The sequence below is a fragment of the Oncorhynchus nerka genome, linkage group LG6 (assembly GCF_034236695.1).
Source record: "Oncorhynchus nerka isolate Pitt River linkage group LG6, Oner_Uvic_2.0, whole genome shotgun sequence".
NCBI lineage: Eukaryota > Metazoa > Chordata > Actinopteri > Salmoniformes > Salmonidae > Oncorhynchus > Oncorhynchus nerka.
In genome coordinates this window covers 27,761,889-27,782,151 of record NC_088401.1, presented here as the reverse complement: position 1 = coordinate 27,782,151, position 20,263 = coordinate 27,761,889, and the positions used below count along the sequence as shown (strand labels likewise).

Below are 20,263 nucleotides of genomic sequence, written 5' to 3'. Positions count from 1 at the left end.
CTCCAAAACACTGGCCTACATTCAGTCTCCATTCAGTTCTGGAAAGTGTTATTGGGATCTTTGTGCCACACCCAAGAATAATTGTAAGGGAGACAGTAAGACACATGGTGAAAAAAAAGAGTTTAACTTGACATGTTGCGGTGGGCTGCTGCTGCCCTCTCCTCAACCTCCAAACCTGTGTCGTGTACCCTGCCAACAAGCCAGGTGGCCCAGTTTGTACATGTCCTGGCGTCCTTGCCCAAAAACGACAGCCCTGGCTGTCACAGAGGTTAGGAAAACATGGTGCTGACTCAGTCACATTCCTGAAAAGATATGGCCCATGGCCAAAAGGGAAATCTGTTTCTTGCGAGTGTGCCACCATCATGTTGGGTGAGTGGAGATGCTACATTCCCAATGGGGTTAACTTTGAAGGAGAACCCCATTAAAGAAAACTTCTAAGGTATCTCTAAAAAAAGAATGTTACAAAAGAAACACTGATGCATAAATTTAACTTTATCCAAATTAGGATGCCAATATTAATAAATCCTGCCTGATGTAGAGTGACGTACAACAAAAGACTTCAGAGCTACAGGAACCAGGAGTGTGTCCTTCCCTGTCATGACCATGAACACATAACCATACCTCTTGCTGTCAGTCAAAGCAGGAAATTGTCTGTCCTCGTTTACAGACTGGCTTCAACCATCTGCTACTGAACAGTGGGCTACATAGCTGTGCTTACAGTCAACATGTTAAAAAACCAAAGCCTCTACAAGAACAGAAAGAGGAAAAACATTAAGAAAACAGTCCCTAAAGACTAGCAGAGTCATGCTGAGGCATGTTGCTATACACATGTTTGTCTCTCACTCATCTGTTTTCAACTCACAGACAGACAGACAGACAGACAGAGAGAGAAAGAGAGAGAGAGAGACAGAGAGACTGAGAATAAGGGAAGGAAAACAGCTGAAAGGATGTACAGATTTTAAAAAAATGTTTTTAAAGAGACCATATGGGCAGTGTCTTCCTGTTGGGTTTAAGGTTCAAGTTGAACTTGTGACAAAACTGCCTGACGGCTTTAGTTTACAACATCAATCATTTCAACTCTTCAACACTACGCATGGTTCACTCCAAGAATCTCCAGGGAATTGCTTAATCCACTAAACCAATTAAGCTCAGAAATATGCAGCATTTTGTGAAACGGTAAACTTCTGTCGAGGGATCTGGAGTATCCTGCAATGACTAAATATGACTAAGGACGATTGCTGTTCAGTGCGTTCACAGATAACCAATCAACAGTGAAATTAAGGTATAAGCAAGGAGACAAGGATGAAAACAAATTGATAGGCAATCCTCATGGAGTTGGAGGAAGTTGGCAACACACGTTATAACTGATTTAATATTCACATTTTTGATGGACTCAAATGGTCGGGTCACTTAAACATTCCTCTGCAGGTGTCAATACACTGGCTTCCTTTCAGCACCTGGTACAGTGCGGTATCCTTCAGGGAAGTTGCCTCTGGCTGTTACGCTTTTTTTTTTTACAAATAATTTGCCACTTGTCTTACAAGAAGCTAAAACGACTATATATGCTGAGGATGAGCACCTACTGAAAGTGAGCTCACAGACTCTTAGCAAGGAGTTACAGTCAGTGTCAGAATAGGTCATTAACGATAAACTGGTCTTAAATATATCCAAAACCAAAAGCATTGTATTTGGTGCAAAGCATTCTCTTAGAGTTGCACATAAAGGGGTGTGACCGTTGAACAAGTTAAAGAAGCTGAACTCCTAGGAGTAACATTGGATGGCCAGTGATCACTGTCAAGTCATATTGACAAAGGTGTGAAGATGGGGAGAGTTATGCCTGTTATATAAAAGATACTCTGTAATTTTGACACAAATATCAAACTGTACTAGTTGTTCAGACTCTGATCTTTTCTTATCTTGATTACTGTCCGGCAAAATGGCCAGGTGCAGCACCAAAAGACCCGGCAAAGCTTCAGCTGGCTCAGAACGAAGCAGCACACATTGCCCTTAACTGCACACACAGAACTAACAGCAGCAACATGCATGATAGTCATTCATGGTTGAGGAGAAATTGACTACTTCTAGTGTTTTTAAGAGAAAATGTTACGTTGAAAATGCCTAACCACCCGTATAATCTATTTGCATACACTTCAAAGACAGACATACACCACCGACACGCCACTATGGGTTTCTTCACGGTACCCAAACCAAAAACAGACTTAATGCATCGCTCAGTTATGTATAGAGCCATGTCGTCGTGGATTGCTCTGCCACCAGAAGTTACTTGGTCATATTAAGATCTAATTGAACTGTTCTGTATATAAGAATATATGAAGTTTGTAAATTGTATTTTTGTTGTCTCTTGGTGTCTTTCCAACATACAACTCTTATTTTAGTTTATTTTGAATTGAATAAATATATCTTGTGTTTTTGTCTATTACTGTTCAGTACTTTGTCATGCATTTGTACGTTTCATGTGGACCCCAGGAAGAGTAGCTAAACTTGAGAAGTAGATCTCAGCCGTAAGCTATAGCCTCTTTACCCTGAAGGGGACCAAGATAGCTCATCAAAAGCCTTCTTATGCAACAACTTATTCAGGTTAACTCAATGCTATAACAGAGCCACAGTGTGGAATCACCATATCAACATGTACGTCTAGAGAGCACTTGTGCCGGTTATTCAAAGCATAGGATGAAACGCATGATTTGTCAAACATTCATCTTTAGAATTCCCTGAGATTTAATGAGCTCTTGCTCTCGAATTTCTGTAGGAAAGACCTCAATCTTAATATCAATATTATTATTATTTTTTATTATTATTTTAAATCAGACATTCGTTTGAGGGATGTAAAACAGTTTAAAAAGCTATGTCCAAAGCCATATCCATCAGTAACTTCAGCTGCTAGCCCACAATTTAAGTAATTATAATGAAGCAGGGCAATAGACCCTTGGCAGCATGAGGTAACATATAAAATAATCCAGTAAAATAATTGAACCGTTTCAGAACTACAGAAATGTGTTAAAACATGACCAAACTCCACAGTCAACATCTGTGAAACTTAGTTTTAAAAAAGGGTAACACAATCATATGTGGCAAATTGCAGAAGCATTCACTGACAGAAAAACAGGCGTTGAAAGTCTGATATTCCCCAGAGAGAAGTAGTATTGTTAAAAAAATACTATGCAGTGATTGGCTCTGTTGCTCTTAATAAAGAATGCCTCATGTTATTTTTGTACATTATCTATGGTATGGGCAGGCTAATTGCAAACTCTAAGAAGATTCTTATAAATGCCTTGACATTTATACGTTTGCAATTGCTTACAATATCGTAGTCCACGTATTGCAAATGTATAAATCACAGAAAATACAAATAAAATTAGTGGATAGAAATCAAAATGTCAAACTATCCCACGGTGTCTGTGAGGGACAGTAAATAAGGCCAGTGTCTCCGCAAGCGCAACTGCTTCTGTAACTTTGAAACAATTTAACGATCAGATGAAATTGTTGCGTTTTAACAGTTACGTGTGGAGTGCACAACACGTTTCAGATCTTTTTACAGCGGTTAAGTTTGCACCATTATTTATTTCATTAAGCGAAGATAACAGCCGAAGTTATAATACTAGACACACCCTCTGTGTAAACGAACTAAATCTGATCAAAGGACCAACAACGCATTGAATGGCCAACACTGTATCCAATATGTCCAGTGCGGTGATACTACACACTGGAATGGCCAAAGACTCCCAAAAGACGTGTATTCTCTATGAATATCTAACGTTACTCCTTTATGTGTTAATTGTGATCCTTTCCATTTCTTTATCCACATTTCCTGTCCCCAGTTTCCCAACCGTTCAACAACAAAGAATTCAGAGATAACAATGTTGAGTAAAATTACTCATTTTGCTTACCTGAACATAATTGTTTTCACAGTAGTCTGCTACCCGCGTGAGATTCTGGTAACTCTCTATAAGAGCTCTTTTACCGGCTGGAATTTCTTCCTCTAACAACATTTGCAGCTCTGCCATCTTACATCGCCCCGCATAGCTTCCTCGCCTTCCCTTTGATTGAAACCACCAGCTCTGCTTCGGAGAAAAAAAAAGAAGAAACCCCTTCGCCTGGTATAGTGGGATTCTTGGCCTCGCTTTCACACCGGCGCAACCTATCAGCCACCCGCAAAAAAACAACCAACATGGATCACAGTGTAGAATGCTGGGATACGTAGTGTTACAATGTATCATTTTCTGGGTTTCCGAATGGCAACAGTCGTCAAATTTGATACAACATATCAACGCGTAATGCTTTTATGCCCGGGCTGCATGCTCGCGTAACATTTGTTATTGTGGCCAACAACACATAGTATTGTGGTGGCTTCATCCCTTTTACCATACAGTTATTTGATGGAACATGTTTTGAGGTCAATTACACACTCAGCCATTGACTGCATTTAGAACTACATATCCAGTAAGCACCCACTGTGTGTGGTGCATTGTGGATGTTGTAGGGATTTTGGTGTATACTAAATAACATATTTATCAGAGACGGAAGAGTAAGCGAGATGTTCCACTTACACATTTTTTTCTGTTTCCTTTACGCTTGCTACGTTAGGTTAAGTAGATCAGACCCAGCTGATATTACATTGGTGTCTATGGGAGCGCCACCCCCTTAAGTAAACAGGAACTGACCATTTTCAATGGTCAACGGCCTGAATGAACTATCTTTATTTATCCACCATCTCCGATATTTCTCTCCATTTTAGCAGTAGAAAACTACAACTACCTTAGCATACAGTGCCTGTCATTACTGTATTGTGCATGGCTTCTGTTGGTAAGAATAAAAAGAGGTCGCCAAGCAAGTCTCAAACAGGTAGATCATTAAATGGTGAGTGACTAACGTACTTATCTTATTTACCAAGTACAATGCAAAGTTCGTTTTGTGTTAGTTAGAAAGATAAAACTTACAAGGTTGTTTTTAAACCATTGGTGTTGTTTCTTTGCATTGAGCGCTCTAAATTTCAGAGACGACATAACCTCCTGGTGGCTTTGATTTAGCTTAGGCTACTGTTGTGGGGTTGTATTCAAATGGTCAGCTGTATATATACTAACTTGCATGTTATTGTGAACGGTTGGCAATGGCTATTTGAACAATGTTATTATGGGCGTATGACCTAGCTGAAGCCACAAATATTGCTGCAACCAAGTCAACTCTTTTGTTAGTAGAATTTCAATTATGATTATCTCTAGGTTTGAAGAGTTCGCTATCGTAATTCACACTTCGGTTCATGATGGAGATGGAGGATGGCAGACCTTTGTACGAGCTGAGGTTTGACGCCGCTGTCAAAGTGATACAAAGCTTGCCTCCAGACGGTAAGAGCTTTAACTACGGGCAGGGCTATATGCCACATTGTAGCAAAGGCAATTAAGTTAGCCTACATACAGTGCATTCGGAAAGTATTCAGATCCCTTGACTTCTTAGCCAATTTGTTACATTACAGCATTATTCTAAAATTGATTAAATAATCGTCCCCTCATCAATTTACACACAACACCCCATAATAACAAAGAAAAAACAGGTTTAGACATTTTTCCAAATTTATACATAAGTATTCAGACCCTTTACTCTGTACTTTGTTGTAGCACCTTTGGCAGCAATTACAGCCTCGAGTCTTCTTGGGTATGACAGTTCAAGCTTAGCACAACTGTATTTGGGGAGTTTCTCCCATTCTTCTATGCAGATCCTCTGAAGCTGTGTCAGGTTGGATGGGGAGCGTCGCTGCAAAGCTATTTTCAGGTCTCTCGAGATGTTCCGATCATCGGGTTCAAGTCCGGACTTTGGCTGGGCCACACAAGGACATTCAGAGACTTGTCCCGAAGCCACTCCTGCATTGTCTTGGCTGTGTGCTTAGGTTCGTTGTCCTGTTGGAAGGTGAACCTTCACCCCAGTCTGAGGTCCTGAGCAGGTTTTTATCAAGGATCTCTCCGTACTTTGCTCCATCTTTCCCTCGACCCTGAGTAGGGCTGGACGATATGGGCAAAATATTTAAATATTATATCACAGTATTTTGTGATATAATATACCAGGATGGTATTTGACAGTATTTTTAGTTTTTGAAAAATAAAAGTGCTACATTTGCTTCATGAGTAGTGAGTGTTCCTAGGGTGGCAACACATACATACATTTCTGCATTTCCTACACTCAATTGCAGTGGTGGAAAAAGTACCCAAATGTCATACTTGAGTAAAAGTAAAGATATGTTAATAGAAAATTACTCAAGTAAAAGTGAAAGTCGCCAAGTAAAATACTACTTGAGTAAAAGTCTAAAAGTATTTGGTTTTAAACATACTTAAGTATCAAAAGTAAAAGTATAAATAATTTCAAATTCCTTATATTAAGCAAACCAGATGGCACCATTTTGTTTTTTTATTTACAGATAGCCAGGGGCACACTCCAACATTCAGACACAATTTACTAATAAAGCATTTGTGTTTAGTGAGTCCTCCAGATCAGAGGCAGTAGATGACCAGGGATGTTATCGTGATAAGTGCGTGAATTGGACCATTTTCCTGTCCTGCTAAGCATTCAAAATGTAATGTACTTTTAGGTGTCAGGGAAAATGTATGGAGTAAAAGTACAGTATTTTCTTTAGGAATGTAGTGAGTGCCGAACCAAATCATGTCCAATCAATTGAACTAACAAAGGTGGACTTCACTCAAGTTGTAGAAACATCTCAAGGATGATCAATGGAAACGGGATGCACCTGAGCTCAATTTCGAGTCTCATAGCAAAGGATCTGAATACTTACGTAAATAAGGTATTTCCGTTTGAGTTATTTTATAAATGAACAAACATTTCTGAAAACATATTATTTTCGCTTGGTCATTATGGGGTATTGTGTGTAGACTGAGGATAATAACATTTTTAAAAATGTGTGGGGGGGGGGGGCTGTAACATAACAAAGTGAAAAAAGTCAATGGGTCTGAATACATTCTGCATGCACTGTACAACAAAACTGTATTGGAATAGGTCTTTTTGCCTTTTCTATAGCCTGAGTTACATTACAATGCATAAAAAAACATTCATAAAAAACAAATGATGAAAGAAAAGCATTGCAAGTTTGAATTTTGTAAAGGTAGTGTGGGAAAAGTGGATTTTTTATTCAATCAATAATGACAAACCTCCTGGCATTGACAACTTAGATGGAAAGCTTCTGAGGATGGTAGTTGACTCTATAGCCACTCCTATCCTATCTTTAATCTGAGCCTGGAGGAAAGTCTTTGTGTTCAGGCCTGAAGAGAAGTCATTCCGCTACCCAGGAGTGGTAAAGCGGCCTTTACTGTTTCTAACAGCAGACCTATTCAGCTTGCTGCCAGCTCTTAGCAAACTGTTGGGGAAAATTGTGTTTGACCAAATACAATGCTATTTCTCAGAAAACAGACTTTCAGCATGCTTATAGAGAAGGGCACTTATTATGTACTGCACTGACACTTGACTGATGATTGGTTTAAATAAATTAATCATAAGAAGATTGTGGGAGTTGTACTGTTAGATTTCAGTGCAGACTTTGATATTATTGATCATAACCTGTTGTTGAGAACGTACAGTACCAGTCAAAAGTCTGGACACACCTACTCATTGCACGTTTATTTTCTATATATTCTTTACATTGTAGAATCATAGTAAAGACATCAAAACTATGAAACAACACATATGGAATCAGGTAGTAACAAAAAAGTGTTTAAAAAATCCAAAAATATTTTTAAATGTAGCCATTGATGATAGTTTTGCACACTCTTGGCATTCTCTCAACCAGCTTCATGCGGTAGTCCCCTGGAATGCATTTAAATTAACAGCTGTGCCTTGTTAAAAGTTCATTTGTGGAATTTCTTAATGCGTTTGAACCAATCAGTTGTGCTGTGACAAGGTATACAGAAGATAACCCTATTTGGTAAAATACCAAGTCTATATAATTGCAAGAACAGATCAAATAAGCAAAGAGAAACGACAGTCCATCATTACTTTAAGACATGAAGGTCAGTCAATCCCAAAAAATTCTAGACCTTTGAAAGTTTCTTCAAGTGCAGTTGCAAAAACCATCAAGCGCTATGATGAAACTGGCTCTCAGAAGAAGACCCAGAGTTACCTCTGCTGCAGAGGATAAGTTCACTAGTTACCAGCCTCAGAAATTGCAACTCAAATAAATGCTTCACATAGTTCAAGTAACAGACACATCTCAACATCAACTATTCAGAGGAGACTGCAAAGAAACCACATTCGAAAGACACCAATAAGAAGAAGAGACTTGCTTGGGACAAGAAACACGAGCAATGGGACATTAGACCGGTGAAAATCTGTCCTTTGGTCTGATGAGTCCAAATTTGAGATTTTTGCTTCCAACCGCTGTGTCTTTGTTAGACGCAGAGTAAGTGAACGGATGATCTCCACATGTGTAGTTTCCACTGTGAAGCATGGAGGAGGAGGTGTGATGGTGCTTTGCTGTTGACACTGTCAGTCATTTATTTAGAATTCAAGTCACACTTAACCAGCATGGCTACCACAGCATTACGCGATACGCCATCCCATCTTGTTTGCGCTTAGTGGGACTATCATTTGTTTTTCAACAGGACAATCACCCAACACACCTCCAGGCTGTGTAAGGGCTATTTGACCAAGAAGGAGAGTGATGGAGTGCTGCATCAGATGACCTGGCCTCCATAATCACCTGACCTCAACCCAATTGAGATGATTTGGGATGAGTTGGATCGCAGAGTGAATGAAAAGCAGCCAGCAAGTACTCAGCATATGTGGTAACTCCTTCAAGACTGTTGAAAAGCATTCCAGGTGAAGTTGGTTGAGAGAATGCCAAGAGTGTGGAAAGCTGTTATCAAGGCAAAAGGTGGCTACTTTGAAGAACATAAAATATAAAACATATTTAGATTTGTTTAACAATTTTTTTGTTTACTACATGATTCCATATGTGTTATTTCATAGTTTTGATCTCTTTACTATTATTCTACAATGTAAAAATAAAGAGAAATCTTGAATGAGTAGGTGTGCCCAACCTTTAACAGGTGTGTTATGGCTTTTCAACCTCTGCTCTGAATCCACGATATGGCAATATATCTAATAGAACTCAAAGGGTTTTCTTTAATGGAAGCTTCTATAATATCAAACATGTAAAATGTGGTGTACCGTAGGGCAGCTCTCTAGACCCTCTACTCTTTTCTATTTTTACCAATGACCTGCCAAAGGCATTAAATGAACCATGTGTGTCCATTTATGCTGATGGTTCAACCATATACACCTCTACAACCACAGCTAATGAAGTAACTGAAGCCCTTAACCAAGAGTTGCAGTCTGTTTTGGAATGGGTGGTCAGTAATAAACTGGTCCTGAACATCTCTAAAACTAAGAGCATTGTATTTGGTACAAATAATTCCCTACGTTCTAGACCTCAGCTGAATCTGGTAATAAATGCTGTGGACGTTGAACAAGTTGAGGAGACTAAATTGCTTGGTGTTACCTAAGATTGTAAACTGTCACGGTCAAACATAGATTCAATGGTTGTAAAGATGGGGAGAGGTCTGTCCGTAATAATGAGATGCTCTGCTTTTTCGACTCCACACTCCAAAAAGCAAGTTCTTCAAGCTATAGTTTTGTCTTATCTTGATTATTGTCCAGCTGTATGGTTGAGTGCTGCAAGGAAGAGCTAGTTAAGCTGGCCCAGAACAGAGCAGCACGTCTTGCTCTTCATTGTAATCAGAGGGCTAATATATATAAAGAAGTGATGCAGTCAGTCTCTCCTCAACTCTTAGCCATGAGAGACTGGCATGCATAATATATATATATATATACACTGCTCAAAAAAATAAAGGGAACACTTAAACAACACAATGTAACTCCAAGTCAATCACACTTCTGTGAAATCAAACTGTCCACTTAGGAAGCAACACTGATTGACAATACATTTCACATGCTGTTGTGCAAATGGAATAGACAACAGGTGGAAATTATAGGCATTTAGCAAGACACCCCCAGTTAAGGAGTGGTTCTGCAGGTGGGGACCACAGACCACTTCTCAGTTCCTATGCTTCCTGGCTGATGTTTTGGTCAATTTTGAATGCTGGCGGTGCTTTCACTCTAGTGGTGGCATGAGACCGAGTCTACAACCCACACAAGTGGCTCAGGTAGTGCAGCTCATCCAGGATGGCACATCAATGCGGGATGTGGCAAGAAGGTTTGCTGTGTCTGTCAGTGTAGTGTCCAGAGCATAGAGGCGCTACCAGGAGACAGGCCAGTACATCAGGAGACGTGGAGGAGGCCGTAGGAGGGCAACAACCCAGCAGCAGGACCGCTACCTCCGCCTTTGTGCAAGGAGGAGCACTGCCAGAGCCCTGCAAAATGACCTCCAGCAGGCCACAACTGTGCATGTGTCTGCTCAAATGGTCAGAAACAGACTCCATGAGGGTGGTATGAGGGCCCGACGTCCACAGGTGGGGGTTGTGCTTACAGCCCAACACCGTGCAGGACGTTTGGCATTTGCCAGAGAACACCAAGATTGGCAAATTCGCCACTGGCGCCCTGTGCTCTTCACAGATGAAAGCAGGTTCACACTGAGCACGTGACAGAGTCTTGAGACACCGTGGAGAACGTTCTGCTGCCTGCAACATCCTCCAGCATGATCGGTTTGTGGGGTGGCATTTCTTTGGGGGGCCGCACAGCCCCTCCATGTGCTCGCCAGAGGTAGCCTGACTGCCATTAGGTACCGAGATGAGATCCTCAGACCCCTTGTGAGACCATATGCTGGTGCGGTTGGCCCTGGGTTCCTCCTAATGCAAGACAATGCTAGACCTCATGTGGCTGGAGTGTGTCATCAGTTCCTGCAAGAGGAAGGCATTGATGCATTGGGCTGGCCAGCCCGTTCCCCAGACCTGAATATATATTTATATATATATTATGCATGCCAGTCTCTCATGGCTAAGAGTTGAGGAGAGACTGACTGCATCACTTCTTCTTTTTCAGAAACATTAATGTGTTGAAAATCCCAAATTGTTTGCACACACACTTACCCCGCAAGACATGCCACCAGGAGTCTTTTCACATTCCCCAAATCCAGAACAAATTTAAGAAAGCGTGCAGTATTTTAGATACATTATTGCATAGAACTCCATTCCATCTCTTATTGCTCAAATTAACAGCAAACCTGGTTTCAAAAAACAGATAAAGCAACACCTCACAGCACAACGCCTCTCCCCTATTTGACCTAGATAGTTTGTGTGTACAGTATGTATTGATATATAGGCTACGTGTGCCTTTTTAAAAATGTATGTCGTTTTTTACTTGAGCTGTTCTTGTCTTTTAATGTTCTATATTATGTCATGTTTCATGTTTTGTGTGGTCCCCAGGAACATTAGCTGCTGCTTTCGCAAAAGCTAATGGGGATCCTAATAAAATACAATGAAATTACAATTTAAATGCAACGTGTGTGAACCCCACAGAGATTTTTCCAAAAGCCTGTCAAATGTAAGATGTATTTTGTGTATCCATTCCAGGTTCCTTTCAGCCCTCTAATGACATGATGCTCAAGTTTTACAGTTACTACAAACAAGCCACACTTGGACCCTGCAACATACCCAGACCTGGCTTTTGGGATCCGGTGGGAAAAGTGAAATGGTAATGCAAAGTTCACCGTAGGAGCATAACCGCAGGAAGTAGTTTGACGGTGGGGGTGCTGCGATGATGGGGGGGGGGGGGGCAATAATTATAATAATCTGATAATACTTGTGGAATATTTTTTTTAAAAAGTTGCTTTATGTTTTCCAGTTTCTTTAAATGCTTTGCAAATGCAACTTATTACTATGTGACAACTGAAAATGTCTATTCATTCCTTTTCAACTCAAATGCTATTTGTCACATACACGTGTTTAGCAGATTTTTTTTATTACGGGTGTAGTGAAATGCAAGGCGCTCTTATCCAGACCAACTTACAGTAGTGAGTGCGTACATTTGTATACTTTTCATGTGTTGCTGCAGCACCCTCCGCACCCACACTTCCCCCAGCTCTGTTTAGGAGTCAAATAAGGTCTTGGAACAGAGATTCTTCACTGGGGTCCTATTTTTATTCTCTGTATTGTAGTCCTTGCAGTTAACTCTCCTATTGCCACATTTTGTCTGATTTATCTCGGGACCTGTTGTGCTGGAGAGCGATCATATGTCAGGTCACCTTCTACCCACTTGGCGTGCGTTGACAGTGTACAATGTAGATTGTTAAAGAAGATGGCTACACTAAGCAAATTCTCTTTTAGGTTTGACACTGAAGCTATTTATAATCGGTTAACTATTAGACTATTAGTGCTTTACCTGCCCTAACTTGTAGAGTTGGCAGGCCAGCTGCTGCTTAGCTCAATGTGCATCTGGGTCATTGACCAAGTGGATACTCTGCTGATAACAAATGTCATGATTATGGCATTAGGAATCAGGTTTGAGGAGGTCACTTTGGTCAACTTTGAGTACAACTCGGGATAACCGGTGCCACAAAAGTGGCTCCCTTTTAAGCCAGATACATTTCAAAGGTAATGAATCCTTCAGTGGTAACCTGCTCCCGGGCAGGCTAAATCAGGGCTAACTCCATTAATTCGGAATGACGTGTCTGAGCCGCGAGGTGAGGACCAATGGAATCAGATTACATCCCTCTTGCAAAGATTGCGTCATCATCCCCTTCTTTTGAGTAAAATTACTGATTTTAAACGTTTTATTTATCAAATGTTTTTTTTTTGTATAATATGTTAGAATTGCTATCACATTTAGTAATGATAGAATGCATTTGAAATATAATGCACAGTAAAACTTTTATGACTTATTTGTTGATAGGAGTGGGGGAAAAAGTTGCTCGTGCACACCAAAGACGGCATGACGATAAGTAATAAAATAAGGACCTCATTTCAAAAAGCCTGTTTCCCACCATGGTCTGCTGGATTGGCAAAATAACTTTTCTTTCATTTTGATTCAACACAAATTAAAATGTGGCACTGACTCGCCCATGGATTGATGCTTCAGCAGTGTCTCAATGAAGAGTTCGACGAGCCACGTGCGACATGCATGCGCAGTTACAAGCCTGCTAGAGTTAGCGGCAGGCGGACGAGCATTATCCACCGTCGTTGTACGGAAAAAGATGGAATGTGACGCTGAAGCTGGCTAGCTTTAGAAAACCCCGAGAATATCTAGCTTCCTTTCATAGTATACCTCCCAGAACTATAATGGCTTGACATGCTGACCATGGCTCCTATTTCAGTGTCCATTATGTATATGAGAGTTCAAGAATGGAAAGAAAGTTTATTATAATACACAATATCCTTGGTATTGCAGTTTTTCTGTCCCTGATAACCTGTATCACATTTTTTCCCAAGGCAATATGCATTCGGAAAGTATTCAGACCCCTTCCCAACATTTTGTTACGTTATAGACTTATTCTAAAATTGAATAAATAAAAAATTATCCTCAACCTACACACACTACCCCATAATGGCAAAGCGAAAACAGGTCTTTAGAGATTTTAGCAAATATATTCAAATAAACTGATATTACATTTACATAAGCATTCAGACCCTTACTTAGTACTTTGTTGAAGCACCTTTGCCGGTGATTACAGTCTTGAGTCTTCTTGGGTATGACGCTACAAGCTTGGCACACCTGTATTTGGGGAGTTCTCCCATTCTTCTCTGCAGATCTTCTCAAGCTCTGTCAGGTTGGATGGGGAGCGTTTCTGCACAGCTATTTTCAGGTCTCTCCAGAGATATTAGATCGGGTTCAAATCTGGACTCTGGCTGGGCCACTCAAGGAGATTCAGAGACTTGTCCCAGAAGCCACTCCAGCGTTGTCTTGGCTGTGTGCTTAGGGTCGTTGCCCTGTTGGAAGGTGAGCCTTTGCCCCAGTCTGAGGTCCTGAGCACTCTGAAGCAGGTTTTCATCAAGGATCTCTCTGTACTTTGCTCTGTTCATCTATCCCTTGATTCTGACTAGTCTCGCAGTCCTTGCCGCTGAAAAACATCCCCACAGCATTATGCTGTAACCACAATGCTTCACTGTAGGGATGGTGCCAGGTTTCTTCCTGACGTGATGCTTGGCATTCAGGCCAAATAGTTCAATCTTGGTATCGTCTGACCAGAGAACCTGGTTTCTCATGGTCTGAGAGTCCTTTAGGAGCCTTTTGGCAAACTCCAAACTGGCTGTCATGTGCCTTTTACTGAGGAGTGGCTTCCATCTGGCCACACTACCATAAAGGCCTGATTGATGGAGTGCTTCAGTGATGGTTCTCCCTCTGGAAGATTCTTCTATCTCCAGAGAGGAGCTCTGTCAGAGTGACCATCGGGTTCTTGGTCACCTTCCTAACCAAGCCCCTTCTCCCCCGATTGTTTGGCCGGGCGGCCAGCTCTAGGAAGAGTCTTAGTGGTTCCAAACTTCTTCTATTTAAGAATGATGGAAGCAACTGCAACCTTCAATGCTGCATAAATGTTTTGGTACCCTTCCCCAGATCTGTGCCTCGACACAATCCTGTCTCTGAGCTCTACGGACAATTCCTTCGACCTCATGGCTTGATTTTTGCTCTGACATGCACTGTCAACTGTGGGACCTTTTTATATAGACAGGTGTGTGCCTTTCCAAATCATGTCCAATCAATTGAATTTACCACAGGTGGACTCCAATGAAGTTGTAGAAACATCTCAAGGATGATCAATGGAAACAGGATGCACCTGAGCTCAATTTCGAGTCTCATAGCAAAGGGTCTGAATAATGCAAATAAGGTATTTCTGGTTTTATCTGTAATACCTTTGCAAAAATGTCTAAACCTGTTTTCACTTTGTCATTATGGGGAATTGTGTGTGGATTGACGAGGAACAAAAAATATGTAATCCATTTTAGAATAAGGCTGTAACATAACAAAATGTGGAAAAAGTGAAGGGGTCTGAATACTTTCCGCATGCACTGTACTCCAGGAGACACTTAATGTAGGTGTTATGTTAAACATCCTGTTCTGTCTACATAGGGATGCATGGAGTGATCTGGGAGATATGCCCAAGGAAGAGGCTATGACCGCTTACGTTGATGAAATGAAGCTGGTAAGTGCATACCAGCGTTGGCGTCTATTCTAATACATTGTTGATGAATCCAGGAAGCGAATAGAATTCTATTCTTGGATTGACATTTCCTGAGTTCAATGAAGTCGGTCACTTTGTTGATGAAGATCTGTCTGAATTGCATTCAGACAGGATCGCTTGGACGTCAGTGGACACTAAATGTGTTTGTTGTGGTATTTAAACAACAGATCCTTGAGGGCATGCCCTGTACAGATGAGGTAGAGCAGCTTCTAAAGGTGCTGGGCCCGTTCTACGAACAGGTGGAAGAGAAAAAGCAGATACATCAGGTGTCAGACCTGTCCGCAGGTACTGTAACTCCCTTTCTAATTTGATTTAATATGAATTTGATTTATTTTCATTTGGAATGTCTTCCATTTTAACATATCCATTTCTATCATGTGCTAAGCTCGTTTGACAAGGTTTGCTCGGCAACTTGAAGGCAAGTGTATGGACATGTATCATTTAACCACAATGACCTGCCCCTTAGTTATGTCTGGTGTGGTAGTTCTGTATAAATACATTTTAGTTCATGTTTTTTTAGATACATTTTTGCTTTATATCGCCTAGTTTGGCTAAATTAGAATTGATCTCCTCATATGTCTCCTAGTATATCTTATAGTTTGACTAAATTAAACTAATAGTAACATATAGTTTTAATAACGTTGTAACACTGTTGTTGCTATGCCGCAGGTTTTGGAACCATGCTAACATCAGCACCTTCAAAAAGTGTCACAAAGAGCCTCATTAGGACAATGGAAATGAATGGCACTTTGGAGACACGGCAACCCAGACAGGCTGTTGAACCTCCGAAGCCCAAAGTCATGGCACTGAAGGAACAGGGGGAGGAAGAGGAGTTTGAGTTTGATGAGGAAGATGAGATGGAGGATAGAAAATTAGAAATTGTTGAGATAAAAGAGGTGAAAAAAGGTATATGTTGTCGAACATTAAAAAATGTTAAAAAAAATAAAAAAGGAAAACGTTAAGCAGAAATGTTTATCTTGTAATAATATTTTTATTTTATTTTTTATCTTTCATTGAAAAAAGCCTCAGCCCCACAGCCGAAGAAAAATGGCTCATCCAGGAGACCTAAAGTACCCCTGTCCAATGGTAATGTGTGGAATGGAGTGGGCCACCTCCCCAATGGGACCCATACCTCCAAGGCTGCCCTGAACAGTGAGGACTCAGAGGAGGGCCTCACCAACAGCACCCTGCCCTTGGAGCCCCATGTCCAGGTCAACGGCCACCACGCAGGTGGGTACCACTGGTTAAAGTTGCATCGACGACAGCAGGGCCCTCCAACCCTGTTCTTGAAGAGCTACCCTCCTGAAGGTTTTGGCTCCAACCATAATCTAGCGCACCTGATTTTAATAATTAGCTGGTTGATAAGCTAAATCAGGTTAGTTATAACTGGGGTTGAAGGGAAAATTGACAGGAGGCTAGCTGTCCAGGATCAGGGTTGTAAGAGCCCTGGACAACAGTGACATACTGTAGTGAAGAGCAGGGTTTCCTAAACTTGGTCCTGGGGCCCCCTATGGGTGCATGTTTTGTTTTTTTTCTCTAGCACTACACAGAATTCAATTAACTAAAGATTGATCATGAGTTGATTATTTGAATCAGCTGTGTAATGCTAGGGCAAAAACCAAAACATGCCCCCTGGTGGAGGGAAAGGGAAAATACCTAGTCAGTTGCACAACTGAATGGATTCAACCGAAATGTGTCTTCGATGTTTAACCTCTGAATCAGAGAGGTGCGGGGGGGTTGCCTTATTCAATGTCAATGTCATCAGCACCAGATCAGCAGTTGTTTTTGGGGGTTAACTACCTTGGTTAGAATGTTGTTCCTACATTGCCATCGTCTACGCTTTGAGTTCCCTATGCCCCTGGGCCGTAAGTCTCTTATTCATAGCCGCCAGATTATGAATAGTAAATTGCGCTTTACACTAACATTACTTTTTATTTGTTGTAAACACAAAAAGGTAGAAGCTCTTTCCCTGTGATAACCAATAGGTATTTCGGGCACCATAGAAAAAGTCTGGTTGCATGATGGAGATTACATTTGTGTATTGTTGTAACGTATACCATAGATATACAGACTTAGCTATTATATTAGGCCTTGAGTTTTTTTTTATAACAGAACTGAGTATTGAAATTGGATACAATTCACAATTGTCATTGATATCCACTATGCAGAATATCAACATTGCTCGTTTCAACAAGAATCAGGCCTTATAGGCCTAACCCAGATCCACCATTAACCAGATGTCCATAAAAGGTTTAAAGATGGATCGTCAGTCCTCTGTAGATTAGCACCCTGCCTGCCCACAGTGGGCGGTTGTTCTCATGGATCCTTGGCCATGTGATCTGATAAGCTGCTCAGCTTTACTCCCAGAGCTGTTGCAACTCTGCATTTCCCTAGGAACAGCCACAGACTCCCTGCTCTGATGGATTGCCATTACATTATGCTCCTAAAAGCTGGTCTATGGTCAGTTGTGTTCCTATTACTTTCACCTCTCACCAACTCATTACATCAAATTAGTGATCACCTTGAGAAAGGATGTATTTGGAATGTGGAACACACAATATGATGCGAATGGAGGACAGGCCTCTGCTATGATTGCATTTGTGTGCTAGCGGGACTGATTAAGAAGCAACAAACTTCTCTCTGAGGGAAGGTCCCATATGGCTATGAATATGACCTGACCTGTATGGGACGGGGTACTATTTGTTCCCATAGATCTCGACGCGGATGTATTCAGGCCCTATCGCGCGGCCAGTGACTCAGACAGCGAGGTCTACTGCGACTCCATGGACCAGTTTGGCCTGGAAGAGGTAAGAAGCAAAGGGGACACCTAGTCAATTACACAACTGAATGTATTCAACCGAAATGTGTCTTCCCGCATTTAACCCAACTCCTCTGAATCAGAGGGCACAAGCACAGTGTACAGACAATGCAAGTACACAGAGCATTTCCAAATCCTCATGTATGTGTGTTTTGGTCCAGGGCTCTGAGGCACAAACTGACCGCTGTCTGGAGCTGGATGAGGAGCATGGGGAAAAGGGGGAGAGTAGTGGAGGGGCCAGTGTGGCGGGCATCCAGTGTGGCGCGGAGGATGGGGAGACTTGTGGAGGGGCCTCTCAGAGACAAAGACTGAATGCAGGCAGGCCCAATAGCTCCCTGGTCAGGAGAGAACGAGGTACGGTGTGTGTGTGTGTGTGTTTAGGCCCTGTCTTACTTCTCTTTTTACCTACAAGTGTATGTCAGTGTTTACACCTCTCTTCCGTGTTTGCTTGTGTTATAGGTTCTAGGTCTTCAGGGCACAGTCCAGGTGCCCAGAAGGCCTTGCAGGGTAGCGGGGGACGGGGAGCGGTGGGGGGGCGCGGGGACACCAGGAGGCAGTCTGAATGAACAGATTGTAGTGGCGCTGGCTAGACTGCAGGAAGACATGCAACGTGTCCTGGAGAGACTGCACACACTGGAAGCCCTCACTGCATCCCAGGTCAGAGACTCACATTTAGCAATTTAAGTATATTACATAGCCTGTTGATAGTGACTGCTGTGGAAAGGGTATCTAATAGCAAACCTGAGGTTATGCAGTACCTAAACACCTCAATATTTTGTATTCATTCTTAATACTTCAGGATTTTGGATCATGACTTTAAGATGGACTGTAACTATTTAGGTATGTTATAAGTACTCATTTGTTTTGTACCTTCTCTCTTATCTCTACATGTCCTCTAGTCAAGGTCATCGGTTCAACCATATCCACCATCACCCCTGGCAAAGAATAGTAAGGTACGGTGCGCTGCCTTTACTCTCTGTCAACATTTAATTTGGACTCACATCGTCATAGACTAAAGATGCCCTTTGGTTTTAGGGATGTTGTGACCTTCAGTTTGATCACTTTTTATTTATCCTCTGTCCTCTAGAAACCATCCTGGTGGCCTTTCGACGTGTCTCCCAGCACTGTAGCCTTTGCTGTTGTGTGGCCATTTTTGGTGCAGTGGCTTATCCGCCAATATCTTCAACGTAGGAGAAGGTAATTGTATAGCCAGATGGGGATATTCTAAAATAACTAAGTCCTTTGAATGTTTTGTGTAAATTGAGACATTTTGTTACATTTATGTTAGTTGTTCATCCATTCATGATTCTGCCTCTGATACTCTCTATATGTGGATACTGTAGCTCTATCAAAATAATCTATTGTTTGATAGAGGCTTGTACTTATTAGTAAGAATGTTTTCTTGTCCCCACTATCAGACGAATCAATTGAAAAATCTCCCAGCCCAAACACACAAAGTGACGAGGAGAAGATTCTCAGCAGTCTTTGGTTTGTTCCGGTACCTCCTTTATGCTTTCCCCCACACCTCTGTAACTCTAGCTTTTGCGCTATGAAGATTGCACTCGGAGTAGCGAGTGGTGGAAGCCTCGCAAGCCACTAGCACTAGAATTTAAATCAAAGAGAAATGTGAATGTATTGAACCACAGCTTGTAATCGTGCAAGCTTTTTTTGAGATGATAGGCTACAATTACTTTACTACAATAGTAATTATTTTGCTCTCAAGAAATGACTAGGATTTAACTTGGGAGGGGAAAGTTATTGTTTGTGTTTTTTGATTATGGAATTGTTCGTTGATAGATCACAATAGTTTATTTTATTGCAAGTATGCCGAACAACTTATGGGATTATAAGAACTATCTTATCTAACTTGTCCTGCAAATGCCTGCCATGGACATAATGCAATATATCATAATAGTTTCTTAGGCAATGCTGCTAATATATCGTGATAACTGTCGGTAGATAAAGTGTATATATGATGTATTCTTTGAAAGGTACATTTAATTCTGAAAATGTATTATTTCTAATAACATGAAATGAAAATTAAGGCTTTGTCTTTGGTTAACCAGGTTGTTGTACATTATGTTAGGTTGTACATGACTTCTAAATGTTTTCTCTAGGATGTGAATGGTTCATATTTTGTAACATACTTCATATCTGATCATGTTTTTATACACATAGCTTGTGTATTTTCTGAATTTCATCAACCCATGATAAAGTGCCTCGCCAATGTAAGTTACGCTACGGTTCTGGGGTATTGTAGTTATGTTCACTTTCAAGTTAAACATCTCAACATTGGA

The 20,263-nt window shown here is 41.1% G+C and overlaps 2 protein-coding genes across 18 annotated transcripts in view; one reads left to right on the top strand and one right to left on the bottom strand.

Annotated features, from left to right (window-relative positions):
* Positions 1–4,117, bottom strand: part of abi1a (abl-interactor 1a) — a 71,772-nt gene extending 67,655 nt beyond the window's left edge. For 3 of the 17 annotated variants that reach the window (XM_029661222.2, XM_029661223.2, XM_029661225.2), the window contains exon 1: positions 3,909–4,112. In XM_029661222.2, coding sequence (XP_029517082.1) covers positions 3,909–4,025 — 117 coding nt within the window. In that variant the 5' untranslated portion in view covers positions 4,026–4,112. Of the gene's footprint in view, positions 1–3,908 lie in introns of all 17 variants that reach the window. The other 14 variants (XM_029661215.2, XM_029661220.2, XM_029661230.2 and 11 more) reach the window with 10 other exon arrangements.
* A 654-nt stretch (positions 4,118–4,771) lies between these two features.
* LOC115130270 (acyl-CoA-binding domain-containing protein 5A-like) lies at positions 4,772–19,497 on the top strand. The gene is given in 14 exon segments (XM_029661214.2): positions 4,772–4,878; positions 5,241–5,363; positions 11,547–11,667; positions 15,037–15,109; positions 15,316–15,433; positions 15,818–16,054; positions 16,172–16,378; positions 17,861–17,955; positions 18,128–18,320; positions 18,426–18,477; positions 18,479–18,623; positions 18,866–18,919; positions 19,054–19,163; positions 19,385–19,497. Coding segments are annotated over 13 exon segments (1,503 nt in total). The 5' UTR covers positions 4,772–4,878; positions 5,241–5,278; the 3' UTR covers positions 19,398–19,497.
* Positions 19,498–20,263: the final 766 nt, after the last annotated feature.